Source organism: Arachis hypogaea, chromosome 10, assembly GCF_003086295.3.
Source record: "Arachis hypogaea cultivar Tifrunner chromosome 10, arahy.Tifrunner.gnm2.J5K5, whole genome shotgun sequence".
Taxonomy (NCBI): domain Eukaryota; kingdom Viridiplantae; phylum Streptophyta; class Magnoliopsida; order Fabales; family Fabaceae; genus Arachis; species Arachis hypogaea.
Genome location: NC_092045.1, coordinates 2,327,352 through 2,342,361, shown reverse-complemented (window position 1 = coordinate 2,342,361; position 15,010 = coordinate 2,327,352). Strand labels below are relative to the sequence as shown.

Sequence of the window (15,010 nt, the reverse complement as noted above, 5' to 3'; positions counted from 1 at the left end):
ATTGCCTCTTAGTTTCTTCAGTTCATTAGAAATAACTTCAATGTCTTTAAGAAATGGAGACTGTTAAGCGAAATTTAATAATGATAGAAGCAGAGTAGCAGACAAACATATGTGGCAATCATTAGTGGGTTCAATTTCAACTATGATGATTCTTAGTTCTTGACTTCTTGTCATATGATATGTTCATATCACTTCATGCAATATGTGTATCTCTTCCTAAACAATTTCGGTATGGATTTCTCTCAATTTTTTTAGTTACTTTTCTCTTTCTTTCTTTCAAATCAGAGTAAATACAAAAATATTACGTATACACAAAAATTAACTATTAATTATATATATACTTTAACTTATTTTTAATATATTTTATATTTTAATATATATTTTATATTAATAATTAATTTTAATAATTGATGTTAGTATATATTTAACATATAATATATATTTTCCAAATTAAAAAATGCATACTAAATACAATCTAACAACACAAACAATTGATTCAAGCTGCACTATAGAGGAAAGATAATAAATAATAAATGAGTCATGTTAGAGAGTTAATAAATTATTTGTATAATGTGTATATAATGAATTATTGAGTTATAAAATGAACATCACTTATACTATTTAGAATAACTATTCGAGTACTAGGGATAATAAATATCTTTCCAAAAACTTAAACTGATTTTAGAGTTCACCAAAAATCAAACTCTTGACCTTTTGGATCTAGAACTCTAATATCATATCATGATACCACTCATCCTAAAAGTTTCAGCTGATAAAAAAAGATAACACTAATAATTATATTTCTAATATTCCTTAAACTTCTATTATACACATTGTACAAATATTCTATTAATTTTTTATACTTTTCTATAATAAATATATTTAAATTTCTGTGAGTAATATAAATTTTTAAGTACCATTTTAATAATTGATATATATGATGCCACATTTTTTGTTTGGACATCTCCACTCACACATTCTAACCTCAGCAATTACTGGGATTCTGGGAACCGATCCTGAGGTGTGGTTTAGATTTGTCACTCGTACACCGCCTCAGCCACATGATGTCACATTTTTAAATTGCGTAGATTTATTTGCGGAACAACTTTTTTGTTTGTTTGTTCGTTCGTTTTAATCCAACGAAGTACTGCGTTTACAAGTATCTCCGAATCCATTCTCTTTTTAACAAATAATTAGCATATAAAACGATCCATAAATAAATATCAATCCAAAGAAAAAGTAATTTAAAAAGAGTTTTTTAATTAAAAAATTAATTTTTTAATCAATATTAACTAATTTTTAAAATTATTTTTTAATTTTAAATCTTAAATTTTTCAAAAATAAGATTAAAAAAATATAAGATTATAAAGCTTATCACTGATATTGGTTGAATAAGATGAGAAGAATATAAAAATAAAAGTAGTGTGATGACTAAGTCGAATGAGGATTACTAGAAGTCTAGAAGATCAAATCCCGAAGTGTTATTCTTGTGATTTGAGTGTAGGCCCATACGAGAGTGGGTCCCACTGTATATATAAGGAGAGAGGGTCCCGCAAAAGGGGTTGGTCCCACGCTAAACCCTGCATTCTCTTGTTCCCCTCTTTTTTTGCATGGCACTGTCACTTGCCGCTTCTTCCTTCATTCTTCTCTTCCATTCTCTTCTCTTCTCTTTCCTCCCTTTAATTTTCTTCTTTCTTTTTTTTTTCCGTTAATATTCTTCATCTCATCAACCCTATATATAAATCTTTACATATAGTCTTTTTCTTCTCTTCTCTTTTCTCTAACCAGAAATTTAGGAATTCGCTACTCTTGACTTAGCTTAATTTCTTTACGCAATCGACGATCATCATCAAACCGTCATGGATTTTAATTGGGACGCTGAGCATATGTTCGTCTATTTTTTTTCTTGATTATTTTTATTTTATATGTCGGTTTTTTTATGCTCAATTTTGATTTTCTGAGCCTCTTTTTTTGTGTGTGGGGGTAGATTTCAACTGTATTTGCATGATTATATGGTGAAAAGAGGAATGCACAAAACCGCTGAGATTTTCAGGAAGGAATGCAATCTGACTGACACTGCTGTTAGTATGTATCTGTTCCTCCGACGTCGTTTTCCTTTCTACCGTCATACACATTATACAAACCTATGGTTTTCAAAGAATGTGGCTTCACAATAGAACGTTAATTACTGGATTTCGTAATTTAATTAAAACCTTGCACAGAGTTTTTTTTTTCCGTTTGTGTTGAAAAACTCATATTACTTGCAGTTGCAATGCATTAAAAAAAGTTTTCTACTAAATAGGGTTTTGTTACCTAGATCATTTTTCATTACCAAGAATGCTTGTTAGGTTACAAAATTAATTCCGATTGAGTCTACATTATTGCTAATGAAAAATGATGTAGGTAACCGTTTTAATTAGAGGTTCAATTAGTTAATGGTATCGGTATATACTTATTGAAAATTGATGAACTTAGCATTGATGCACTCAGCTTAGTCAATCTACTAAATCTTGCTTCACATTGACTAATTGTTCAGCACTTGATTCTCATGATGGGTTCTTGCTCGAATGGTGGTCTGTTTTCTATGAGATATATATGTCTAGGGCTAGACTAGCGAAGGATCAGGCGACTGGGGCAGAATCTTCTAGGAAGGTGGTCACTCAATACCAATTTACCAAATATATTTCTTAGTATTGTTTGTCAGATGGTGCATCCTAGTCATACATTTTTGAGTTTTCAGGTCCCAGGAAATACATGTAATGCCGGAATTAGTGTCCCTCCAATCCCTCGATCATCCATGAGTGAGCAGAGACCTGACCAATGTCATGTCAACGCCAGATATAACAGGATGATGGCACAACCAGCTGCATGTGTACTACCATCTACACTGAATGCAAAAGAGCATCCTGGATATCTGACTGTAGATGCCGCCAGAGCAAACAATTTGAAGCTGGCTGTGACCAATTCAAGGTAATGACAGCTGTGGTTGATAAATTTTAATGTGTCGTCTTGTGATTTTTGCTTTCATAATCATGTTATTCCTTCTTTATTTTTGTCAGTAATTCGCTGCAAGATGTAGGGAATAATGCTCACAGGGAAGCTTTTAAGGTATAGTCCAGTTCACCAAAATATACTAATTAGAACTGCAAACTTGGTCCATGGCATGATTGGATCTCAATTTAATATTTTCAGGATATTTGCATCGGAAGGGACGTATCTAGGGACCCTCTAGATGTAGCCCAAAGGACATTGCAACATAAACCAAGTTTGTCTTTAACCTATTTTCATAGCTCAACATCAAAATTTTTTACCCTTAAGCTTGTTGGCTCATGTCTGTTTGGAGATTTTAATGGTTAGTTTTCTTTGCAGATACTGGTGAATCTTTCAATCGAATGCCAATTAACGGCTGGCCAGTAAATGTAGGTGTTGGAGTATGATTGTTGAGTCACTTGAACCAAAAAATTTCAATCTCAATTCTTTTTTATCCTATTGATATTGTCACATTTGATATCTTATTGATATTCTCACACTGAGCAAGATCTCCTGGATTTACAGAACCAAGTATTAACCTCATTTTTGCGAGCACCAAACTTTCAACAGCAATTTCAAGCGCAGACAATGCAAAATCCGGAAGCAATTCCTGCTCATGTACGTGCAGGTAGTCCTAAAAGTCAGAGTTTCCCAGTTCCTGGAAACTCTGTTGAGTGCAACAATCATCACACAAAGGTTTCCGAGGCTGAATTAAGCATAAAAGATAGGCAGGTTGGTGAATGCATGCTCCTTCTGTTGATGTGGTTAAGACATTTATTTTCTTTGTTTCATTCTGAGATAGTAGAGGTAGGTCTTGTGAAAAAATGAAGTATCATGCAAGGGGAGCCTAGTCATGAGCTTTTTGGGTTAATGGGAGTTAAATTCAAGGGGAAGTCAACATGATTATTTGACAAACAAAAACACAGGAAGAAGACAAGAAGATATTCCTTAGTGAAGTATGATTGCATGAAAGGATTTCTGTTAGACAAGAAATTCTGTTTCTCCAGTTGTTGCATATTTCTTCTTAACAAATTGTTTTCATGTTGACACAGACAATGGACCCAATGATTAGGGATAAGCAACCACAGATGCAGTCTCAGAATGTTGAGGTATGGCATTTGATATTTTCGAATTCCAAATGTTGAAATTTAAATTATTGTTAGAAGAAAAAAGAATTGGCGCTTATGTTTCTGAAATAAGGTTGTACCCGTTCCTCATCAGAAGAGCAAAAAGAGAAAGGCAGCGATACCCTTGAGGACTGGAGAAAGTGCCATGGTAGGTTGTCTTTTTATTCCTTCTTACAATGGCTATGTTTAAACTCAATGCAATGTTATTTATTCAATTTGTTTAATGCTACTTTTCAATCTGGTTTCCATAATTTTTTTCATTGATCTGTGAAACACAAAATAGGATTGTGTAGATGCAGAAGATGGAAAGCCTATGGATGAAAGTGTGGAGTCTTTCCTGTCATTCGAAAATGAACATGCTGATCATAGAGTTGTGCCTTTCAGCAATCTGACTCGTATTTCAGCTGCACGTGGTAAAAATGAAAATAAAGGTAATATATCCCACAAGAAAATGATGCCTTAATGTAATCTACACATCGATCATAATTCAGTGCTGACCTTTGTCCATGTCCATGTCCATAACAATCTTAGTAGCGATTGATACTAAATGAACAGCAACCTTGGTAATGAAAATTAGACAGAATTAAAAATATAATGAATTCCATAAGGTTAAAAGGTAATTCTAGCAATTATTAAACTCTCATTCTAGTTTCTGACACAAGGATATTTTACCATTTGGTAGGTTTTTCATTTGAAGAAGTCAGTTGCCTTCACTCAAGCAAAAACAAAGTTTTATCCACCCATTTTTCATGCGATGGAAAGGTTTTGGCAAGTGCTGGACATGAGAAGAAGGTTGATTTGTGATCAGTTTCCAAATATTAATAATTTACTTTATGCATTCCGAGTCATCTGGGTGTTTCCTCGATTCAGAACTTATTGTAGTTTATGATGATGACAGGTTTTCATTTGGAACATGGAAACCCTTAATTGTGTTACTACTACAGAAGGACATTCACATCTCATTACAGATGTTCGGTTTAGGCCAAGTTCTACTATATTTGCAACATCTTCCTTTGACCGATCTATAAAACTTTGGGATGCAGCCAGAGTGAGTTGTTAATCACTACTTTCTCTTTTTTGTAGTTATATCTTCATTTTATTTTCCCAACATTGATATAGTTTAATGTCAGACACTCAGACTATTTAAGTTATCGTTTTCATGATGTAGCCCGGCAAGTCATTGTTCCAACTCGACGGTCATGCCGACCAAGTAATGTCATTGGACTTCCATCCAAGGAAGCCTGCCATTCTTTGTTCATGTGATAGCAATGACATAATTCGTCTGTGGGATATCAATCAGCGTACCTGCTTGCATACTACTAAGGTTAGGTTTCCAGACCCTTTTCTTTTGTGACGATAGTATTTGTCATTAGGTTCAATTGTTCTGATCAGTGCTAAATGGAGTTGGATTTTGTTTTTGAAGTTGAGCAATGCCAAATTGCGCAGTGTATAAATTTGTTAGTAAATGATATTGTTTTCATAGCACCAACTCACTAAGTTCATGTGTTTATGGTATAAAAATATCAGACTGGACTGAATACACCATTAGAATATTGTAATATTGTTTTGCCCAGAATTGACATGAACATTATGTTTCTGATACTTACTGTGAAAAGAAGCAGCAATTATAAGGAAAATAATAATAATTGTACTACAGGGAGGCGCTAGTAAACAAGTCAGGTTCCAGCCTCGTATTGGGAAGTTTCTGGCTGCTGTGTCCGGAAATAATATCAAGATAGTTGATTTTGAGAGCAATAGATTTATGTACCACCTAAAGGTAACCTTCATCGTTGAGTGATGCCTATTTTATCACGACTCTAGCTTTCACCTTATTGGTAGGAATTTGGATTTTGCACATGACTGAATTTCATTTCTTTCTAGGATCATGTCAAAGATGTTCTTTCCATTTGTTGGGACATGAGTGGAAACTATGTTGCCTCCGTCAGTGAAGATTGCGCACGTGTCTGGTCTGTTGCAGATGGAAAATGTATAAGTGAATTGAATTCCACTGGGAACAAGTTCCAATCGTGTGTATTTCATCCAGGATATCATAATCTCTTAGTAATTGGTGGCTATGAGGTAAAAACTCCATTATGAGATTGATATTTTAGCTAGTGCTTCTTCTGGGCATGCAAAATGAAGTTATTGATTTAAGCTTTAGCTCCCAAAAATCTGGCTTTGCTTCTGCCGTTATTCAAATTGACAGCTTCTAACTTACAATCTCTGTTTGCATGTACTGCAGTCCCTGGAATTGTGGTGTACAACAGAGAGCAGTAAAACATTGACAGTTCCTGCACACAAGGGACTAATTGCTGGACTAGCACATTCACCACAAGATGAAATGATTGCCTCAGCTAGCCATGATCATTGCGTGAAACTCTGGAAATAAGGACTTGGTGCATAGTTCATTGCCGTAGTTTAAATTTTTAGGACCTTTTTCTGATAATATTTCTTTTCTGGAAATTCTTTTTTCTTTCAGATTATGTTGTTTTACAGGCAAACGGGTACTATACGACATTATATGACAGGAATTGGTAGATAGTTTACATAGGCAAAGATACAATAAACGATTGCGCAAATTATTGTACAGTTGCATCTATCATAGACTTAAAAAGTTAAAATCATAACTAAATAAAATGCACACATTTCAGAAACGTTTTTCCTGAAGGGCCTTGATCCTTTAGCATCGATTCAGTTTATATGTTTGAATTTCCAAATTAAAACGACGACACATTTATTGAAAGCTAACCAGGAATCAAACAAACATCGAGATTTAAAAAATAACTTAAATTTCAAAACAAGTTGAGGAAGCAGCTCTTTGAAGAAATTTTTAATTTTCTACACAAAAAAAATGGAGCACTCTTTTGGACATTCTGAGAAAGAGATGACGAGTTCTAATCTATATGAGAAAGATGAATTGCCTCATTGCCAGAGTTGTTCCATTGGAATGCCACGCTCTTGGGCAACCTCACGGAACTGCTTCATTTTCTGAACAGCAGCAACAGTTGCCCTGGCATTGTTGAGTGCATTGTTGCTGCCTAGTTGCTTTCCCAGAGCATTCTCAACTCCGGCCATCTCGAGAACAATCCTCACCGCCCCACCAGCAATCACTCCGGTACCCGGTGATGCAGGCCTCAGCATCACCTTGGCTGCTCCATAATCTCCATCAGCTCTGAAGAACAATGACAACATTCTATAAATATAATGTGAGAAGTGAAAAGCTTAGTTAGAAGCATGATTTGATTACCTGTGTGGAAAAGTCAAGTACTTAGTCAAAGGAACAGTGATGATGTTCCTCCTTGCATTAACAGCAGACTTCTGAACAGCAGCAATGACCTCTTTGGCCTTTCCAACACCCACACCTACATTCCCCTTCTTGTCTCCGACCACCACCACCGCCCTGAACCTCAGCTGCTTTCCTCCCTTAACCACCTTCGTCACCCTCCTTACCTGAACCACCCTCTCCTCGAACCCATCCTTCACCTTCTCCTTCTTCGCCTTCGACCCGAACCCAGTATCCTTCTTCATCTTCGAGTCCATCACGTATATGTCGTTTCCCAGAACGCTCACGCCACTGTACGCCGGTCCGTACAATTCTTCGTATGCGGCGGCTATTTCGTCTTCCGTTTCCATTGGCCCTTCGTCGAAGGAAGGTGGGGCCACGAACCCTTCCGGGGCCTCTGGGGGGTTGAAGGGGACCTCCTCTTCTGGGTTCACGTTGTCGAAGAACGAGGTGTCGATGTCATCGGAGGGCTTGGATTTTGCGGCGGCGAGGGTGAGTGTGCGGGGGCGTGCGGCGGCGAAGTTGAAGGTGAGTTTGGAAGCGGGCAGGAGAGAGAAACGTGAAGAAGCAGCAGTAGAAGATGTGTGAGAGTGGAGGGAGAGAGAGGAGAGGGGAGAAGTGAGAGAAGCCATTGAAGAAGAAGAAGAAGAAGAAGAAGATTGGGTTGGATCAGTGATGTTAGTGTTGTGAAAGGGCTTATCCAGAAAAAGCCAGCGCTACTTGGCTGGATTCACCTCACTCGCTCTTTTTTTCTTTTTCTTTTTTTCTTAGTTTTATTTTTACTCACATACTATATCTACTTTTTTTTACTCTCAATAAATAAACTTCATAATACTTAACAAAATTTGTTGAGTTAATAGATTTTGAATTAAAGATTAGTCGCAGATTACAAACACAAAAGCAAGCTAAAAGAAAAAAAATTGCACTACTTCAACATTTATCTTATACTAAAATGTGTGATAAACTTTTTCACAAAAAAATAAGAGCAAAGACAATTAAATTTTTAAAGTTTTTGACTTCTGATTAATTAATTTAAAAAAATAAATAAATAATGAATATGTATATTTTTTGTCAATAAATACTTTAAAATTAAATTATTTATATTAGAGACAAAATAAAACACAGAGTATAAAACTGAAAACAGTCATTACTCTCGATTAGTAAAAAGAAGATTCTTATCAAAGTAGTTACGACAGTTATTCCTCTCTATACTTTAAGTTGCTTCAAGCTACCAGATTTCCTAATTGTTGATATCCAACAGAAAATTATAAATTTCTAGTGGGGCCAGAGGAAACTAAGCGAAAACAGTGGTAGATTAAATAGGATATCATTTACAGAGACAAGAAGCAAGGAGGGTTAGGCATCAAAGATCTTAAAGTATTCAACTTAGTTATGTTAGCCAAGCAAAGTTGGAGAATAACAACTAAACAAGAATCATTAATTAGCAAGATATACAAAGACCGCTACTTTAAATATTCATCCTTTCTTAAAGCACACACTGGATCAAGCCCCTCTTGGGTTTGGAAAAGTTTATTGGAGAGAAAGAAAGTGATTGAAAAAGGTTTAATGTGAAAGATAAGGAGCAGAGGTTCAATTAAATTTTTGAAAACTCTTAGATTAGGAATTTTAGGCCTATCTTAGTCTACCAACAACAGAATACAACTTCAGATATTATATGGCTAAATCAGCTACTCAAACAAAACAGAACATGAGATACATAATTAATTTAATCAATCTTTAGTTCAGATATTGCAACAAACATTTTGCAAACAGAAATTAACGAAGGAGAGGATAGGATTATCTGAGCAAATAAGAAATCAGGCCACTACTTAGTAGCATCGGGGTACCAAATAGCTTTCTTTTTCTTCCATCCTCTAATTGATCAGCTCCCTAAAGTCTAAAACTAAAAGAATATTTGAAACTCGGTTTGGGATCTGCAGTGCCCCTGAAGGTAAAGATCTTCATCTGGAGGCTACTTCACAACGAAATTCTGGTTCGGCAGCGCATTCACATCAGATTCCACAATGTACAAGACGTGTGCCCTAAGTGTGGAGGAGAAGGAGAGACGGCTCTTCACTGCTTAGTGCCCTGCCCAATTGCAATTTAGACTTGGTAATTATCTAACCTCAACGCGGCACCAATAGTTAATAACAATCATGAACCATAGCGATAGTGGTCGGATCTGAGCGAGCTTGCAGGACGACAATTGCAACGAAAGAAGGAATTGGTATTGGCGACGATGCTAACTTGGACAATTTGGAGAAAAAGAAACGGTAAAGTTTTCAAAAGAAAGAAAACAAATATATGCTCAATCTAACAAACTCCATTCTAAATATCAAACGCACAGACAGTTTAGACATGTAATCTAATTTATACCTTTCCATTTCTTTTATTAGATTTTTTTTTAACTCAGCAATATAATTTTACATTGACTTTTTCTTTTCTCCATTAAGTTATTATGGTTTGATCCAAGGACATTTTGAAAAATTCCTCTTTTATTATTTGTTGTCTAAATATGGACCAAACCACAACAATGTTCTTATTATACATTTTATATAATGAAATGAATATTGTCTATCTTTAAAAAAAAATAAAATAAAATTACTCATGTGTTTTGTTATTTGTAGTAGTGTGTGTTTTATTATTATTACATGAACATAAAAATAATGTATTTTTAGATAATAAAGTATTCATTATCTTTTAATTTTTATATAACTTTTATCAATTATTTTTTGTTTATACAAATTTTACCAAAACAAGTAAAATTCTATTTTAAAGTTGTTATTTACGTGACAATTATTTATAAATAGACACGTTACAGTAATTAATGGTATATATAAATACCAACGTTAAATTTTAGGTGATAAATTGATTAAAAGACATAACGTATTAATCGTTTGTTATAGTAAAAAACCAAATTAATATTTTTTTTTCAAGAACTAATTAATATAAAATCAAAATCTTAAAAGATTTAATTGTCACCGTAGTCAAAAAATAAAAACGGTGCTATTTATTTATTTATGAGAATGAAAAATGGTTTTTGAATTTTTGGAAAAGAATAAATGGGTTTGTTGGACTTTGGACTTGAGATCATTTCGTTAAACGGGCCTAGGCCGGGTGGTTGGCCCATTATAATGAATAGAAAATTACTCTCCGCCGGATTTGAAAACCCTAATTTTTCTCCTCTGTTTTGAGCTCAGCCGTTTCGAAGTGCAAACACAGGCACAGGCACAGACACAGTAGTAACAGAGATCCAATATGAAGGTTTTTCTCCGAATTTCTCATTCTTATTTCCGTGGTTGTATAATTTCTTGCTTTGTGACTAAATATTGCAACTCTTTTTCAGTTCAACATTGCAAATCCCACCACTGGATGCCAAAAGAAGCTCGAGATCGATGATGATCAGAAGCTGTAATCTCTTCACTACTTTTATTCTTCGGTTTTCGCTTCCATTCTTTAGTTCATAGGAATATTTAATTAAAGCCAAAAAAAAAAATGCACGGTGTATTAAGTAATTTGAATGTGGACTTTGCATTTACAGGCGAGCATTTTGGGACAAGAGAATCTCACAAGAGGTTCTTGGTGATGCTTTGGGTGAGGTATGCTCTTTTAGTTGCAAGCCTTCAACGTATGCTGAAATTTTTGTTAAGCAATTTTGACATTGAATTAATCACCTTCAATGCTGTTCTACCAACAGGAATTTAAAGGCTATGTTTTCAAGATTACTGGAGGTTGTGATAAACAGGGATTTCCAATGAAGCAGGGAGTGTTGACACCTGGTCGCGTTCGCCTCTTGCTCCATAGAGGTAATAGTTATCGACTTCACTGTTACATGTCTTCCTTAATTTTGCTTTGAGATTAAGATTATAATGAAAATTAGTATAGGCTGCACAATGCATAGAGCATTCATTCAAGTCTTGTGTTCTGTGTTTTAATTCTACATTCGATATGTTTTAATGAATCCATTTAAGTAGTAGGACTTTCGTATTTGTTTTCCAATTTCCATTCAGGGATGGCAACACCATCTGAACCCGCGGGTACCCACCCCTCCCCTACCCGCTTGGGGCGGGTAATGACCCGCCTCGCACTGGGGGCGGGTTTTTAGGGGGCGGGGGGCGGGTTCTTGGGAGGGACGGGGTTTAGGTGCTACCCGCCTTGGTATATATGTAATATATCATTTTAATATATAATATGTGTAATATATGTAAAATAATTAGTAAAATGATTGATAATATTGTATCATATTCAAAATTTTATTTTAATTTATTTTATATATGTGATGATGGTTATATAATTTTTTTGAAATTTAATTTTATTTATTAGATTTTAATAATTATAGGGGTGGGTAGGGGCGGGGCGGGGCGGGTACCGGCAGATGTGGGTTAAGGTTCAACCTTTTACTACCCGCATGTAGAAGCAGGGCAGATTTTATGCGGGTTATTAGGGTGGGGCGGGGTCGGGTAGAGCAAAAATCGCCCCGTTGCCACCCCTATTTCCATTGTCTTATGGTTATTGCAATGCCATGTATTGCTCTCGAGTTATATTGTCTTGCTTGAGCAGGAACTCCTTGTTTCCGTGGATATGGAAGGCGCAATGGCGAGCGTAGGAGGAAGTCTGTTCGTGGGTGCATTGTCAGCCCAGACCTCTCTGTTCTGAACTTGGTAATTGTGAAGAAGGGTGACAATGATTTACCAGGCCTGACAGACATTGAAAAGCCAAGGATGAGGGGTCCAAAGAGAGCCTCCAAAATCCGCAAGCTGTTCAACCTTTCCAAGGAAGATGATGTGAGGAAGTATGTCAACACATACAGGAGGACATTCACAACCAAAAATGGTATGGTTTCTTGCTTATGTAGTGTGAATATTCTAGTTAGCTTGGTCATGCCACTACGAAGAGGCTGCTCCTCATATTAAAGGAGGTGAAAGAAACAAGGGCCTGATGGGAGAATATCCTTGATTTGCATAATTTCTAATTTTATTATTATTTATTGTTTCTCATCTTGGTAATATTTTCTTTTTTGATTTTGCTGCAGGGAAAAAGGTGAGTAAAGCTCCAAAGATACAAAGGTTGGTGACTCCCCTGACACTTCAAAGGAAGAGGGCAAGAATTTCTGATAAGAAGAAGAGAATTGCCAAAGCAAAATCAGAGGCAGCAGAGTACCAGAAACTCCTTGCCTCAAGGTTGAAGGAGCAAAGGGAACGCCGTAGTGAGAGTTTGGCTAAGAGGAGATCAAAGCTCTCCAGTGCTGCTGTTAAACAAGCTTCCTCTGCATAGATCGCTTTTATACGACTATGGTGAAGCTTGATCTTGGTCATAGTTTTTTACAGTGTTATTTTCATGATACCTCTGTTATTGGATTTTGTAGTTCAAATGTATCGTTTCCTTTTTTTACCTCAACTATTTATGTTGTGTTTGAAAGCTTAATAGAATTTTAAGTTCTTACCTAAGTTTAGTATTAAAGGGCTACTAGTGCCTGCCTTTGTCGCGGATCTTGTGTGCATGCTGTGATAAGCATTAACCTGACTTCCTCACTAATACACGTGGGAATCATTAATTGAGTTGAGTGCACAATTTTGTTTAAGAACAAATTAGTGAAATTACACATGTCTGTTCATTTATCTACGGAATCCATCCCTACTTAGATGTGGATTCATTAAGCAAGGCAAATAACTTGGTTAGAACAAAACTTCTTAAAAGATAGATATGCAAATACCGTTTGAAGTTGTACAATTCGCGAAAACAAAGTCGATTCCTATGGATTTTGTGCATGCTGTTGTTCAATTAAACTATGACACGGTTATGTAAGTATGTTTAACATGAATGCAATCAGACAAATCGAAAAGAAAATTTATTATGATGTTTTGGGAACTCAATTTCAAGGTATAACTAAATTTGATTGAATTAATCACTTGATCTAGATTTGAGTAGCAAAAGAGTGTCAGCAACGAATGAGGTACGTGGCGAATTCGGAAGCACACGTGTCAACACGTAGAACACGTGGCAGTCTATTTCTTTGCCACCCTATCGGCCTTTCTGAAAACGGTGCAAACTAGTCAAGCTTTATACTCATCAAAATGTTTGTTTTTATATCATAACAAACTAAAGTTGGAGAAATAATATAACCATACATGGCATCAATATTCATAACCAGAAACGCAATGGCAGCAATGTTCATAACAAGAACCACCGTCTTCCGCTGCTACACCAAATCATCATCACTCTCCCTCAGATTCTCCCACAGACCCTCCTCCAGGATCGTCTTTGCTTCTGCCTCCAATAACTACTCAGACGTAACTGAAAACTCCATCATCACAAATTCAACTTAACTAGTTCTTTTTTCAGGTCCACTCACGTTTTTTTTTTTTTGATTAATTTTCAGTGGAGAAATGCAGCAGAAGGGCCTGGAGAGAGATCAAGAAGTGATAATTGGTCGTACGATGGTACGAAAGCAAGACGCGAAGCAGAAGAGAGCGCAGAGAGAGCGAGAGAAACGATGAAGGAAGGCGTGGATAGAGCAAAAGAAGGAGCACAAGAGATGAAGGAGAGAACGAAAGAGTATGCTCATGAGGCGAAGGAGAAGACGAAAGAAGGCGCAGAGGACGCCCAGGATGCAGCTGCAAGAATGGCGGAGACGACGAAGAACGCAGCTGATCGGAGCGGCGAGACTCTTAGGAATGTTGGTGAGAAGGCTAAGGAGACTGTGCAAGGTGCTTGGGAGGCTACCAAAGACACCACCAAGAAGATCAAGGATACTGTCGTTGGAAAGAATTATGATGACGACGACGATGATGATGAAGAAGCGCGTGGTGTGTTGGGTGATGATATTGCAGATTTGAAGAGAAAAGAAGATCGTAAGAATAAGGGGTATAGTGACACCTAGAATTGTCAATTAATTTAGATTAATTAATAAGTTTAATATTAGTATTTTACAGCATGCAAGATATATATGTATCAAGTTTGTTTAACTCTTTCGCTTGGAATAAGAATTTAGATAGTCTTATGTATACGGACACTATATACAATAAATCACTATCTTAGTATAGTTGTCATCAGCTTAATTGAATAATTGCTTTAATTTGAGACATAAGTTGTAAATTGAAATTGGACCAACTGAACAAGAACCGAAGAGCTAGTCCATATACTAATTTAAACCAACAATGGGCCAGTAGGAAACCAAGTTGGGTTGGTCTAGTGGTTAGCTCACTAGTCCGCTTAAGCAAGTGTCGGGGGTTCGAATCCCGCCTTGTGCATGCAGCAACCCATTGGCCAGCGGCAAACCCTTAAATGGAGCTCAGTACCGCGACGGATTAGTCCTTGACCTGCCGGGTCAGGGGATACCGTGGGAAACCAAAAAAAAAATGGGCCAGTAGGATGGCTGGACTGAAACCCAAAAGTAGCTTTGAATAGTTGCAGTACAAAAAAAGCTTTTAATAATGCTACTGAATTGAGGAAACACAAATGAAAGAGAAGAATAAACGACTAGAAAGAAAAGTACAGGGAGAAGAAAAGTATAGGGAGACAAAACAATGGATATGTCTGTTGTTTAATTAATTTAATTAATTAGTATATA

At 36.1% G+C, this 15,010-nt stretch overlaps 3 protein-coding genes and 1 non-coding gene across 5 annotated transcripts; 3 read left to right on the top strand and 1 right to left on the bottom strand.

Moving 5' to 3' along the window:
* The first annotated feature begins 1,558 nt into the window (after positions 1-1,558).
* LOC112714571 (transcriptional corepressor LEUNIG_HOMOLOG) lies at positions 1,559-6,746 on the top strand. Of its 2 annotated transcripts, none has more exons than XM_025766190.3 (17): positions 1,559-1,888; positions 1,988-2,085; positions 2,537-2,652; positions 2,741-2,970; positions 3,060-3,108; positions 3,193-3,265; positions 3,370-3,419; positions 3,556-3,762; positions 4,083-4,139; positions 4,252-4,305; positions 4,441-4,588; positions 4,840-4,949; positions 5,056-5,205; positions 5,326-5,481; positions 5,815-5,934; positions 6,039-6,236; positions 6,400-6,746. In XM_025766190.3, the coding sequence occupies exons 1-17, from the start codon at positions 1,860-1,862 to the stop codon at positions 6,544-6,546; spliced, it is 1,992 nt and encodes a 663-aa protein (XP_025621975.1). In that variant the 5' UTR covers positions 1,559-1,859; the 3' UTR covers positions 6,547-6,746. The 2 variants fall into 2 exon arrangements, with proteins under 2 accessions (XP_025621975.1, XP_025621974.1); XM_025766189.3 differs by having other exon boundaries at positions 4,231-4,305.
* Positions 6,747-6,802: 56 nt separating this feature from the next.
* LOC112714573 (small ribosomal subunit protein uS5c) lies at positions 6,803-8,239 on the bottom strand. Its single transcript, XM_025766191.3, has 2 exons — positions 7,405-8,239; positions 6,803-7,329 (listed from the first exon to the last, which is right to left on the bottom strand). The coding sequence occupies exons 1-2, from the start codon at positions 8,070-8,072 to the stop codon at positions 7,080-7,082; spliced, it is 918 nt and encodes a 305-aa protein (XP_025621976.1). The 5' UTR covers positions 8,073-8,239; the 3' UTR covers positions 6,803-7,079.
* Positions 8,240-10,526: 2,287 nt separating this feature from the next.
* LOC112714569 (small ribosomal subunit protein eS6) lies at positions 10,527-12,887 on the top strand. The gene is made up of 6 exons (XM_025766187.3): positions 10,527-10,704; positions 10,787-10,851; positions 10,982-11,039; positions 11,138-11,246; positions 12,001-12,273; positions 12,473-12,887. Exons 1-6 carry the CDS (start codon positions 10,699-10,701, stop codon positions 12,712-12,714), a joined length of 753 nt encoding a protein of 250 aa, XP_025621972.1. The 5' UTR covers positions 10,527-10,698; the 3' UTR covers positions 12,715-12,887.
* A 639-nt stretch (positions 12,888-13,526) lies between these two features.
* On the top strand, positions 13,527-14,444 carry LOC112714570 (uncharacterized). Its single transcript, XR_011867035.1, has 2 exons — positions 13,527-13,730; positions 13,820-14,444. It is a non-coding gene; the product is annotated as an uncharacterized protein (transcript).
* Positions 14,445-15,010: the final 566 nt, after the last annotated feature.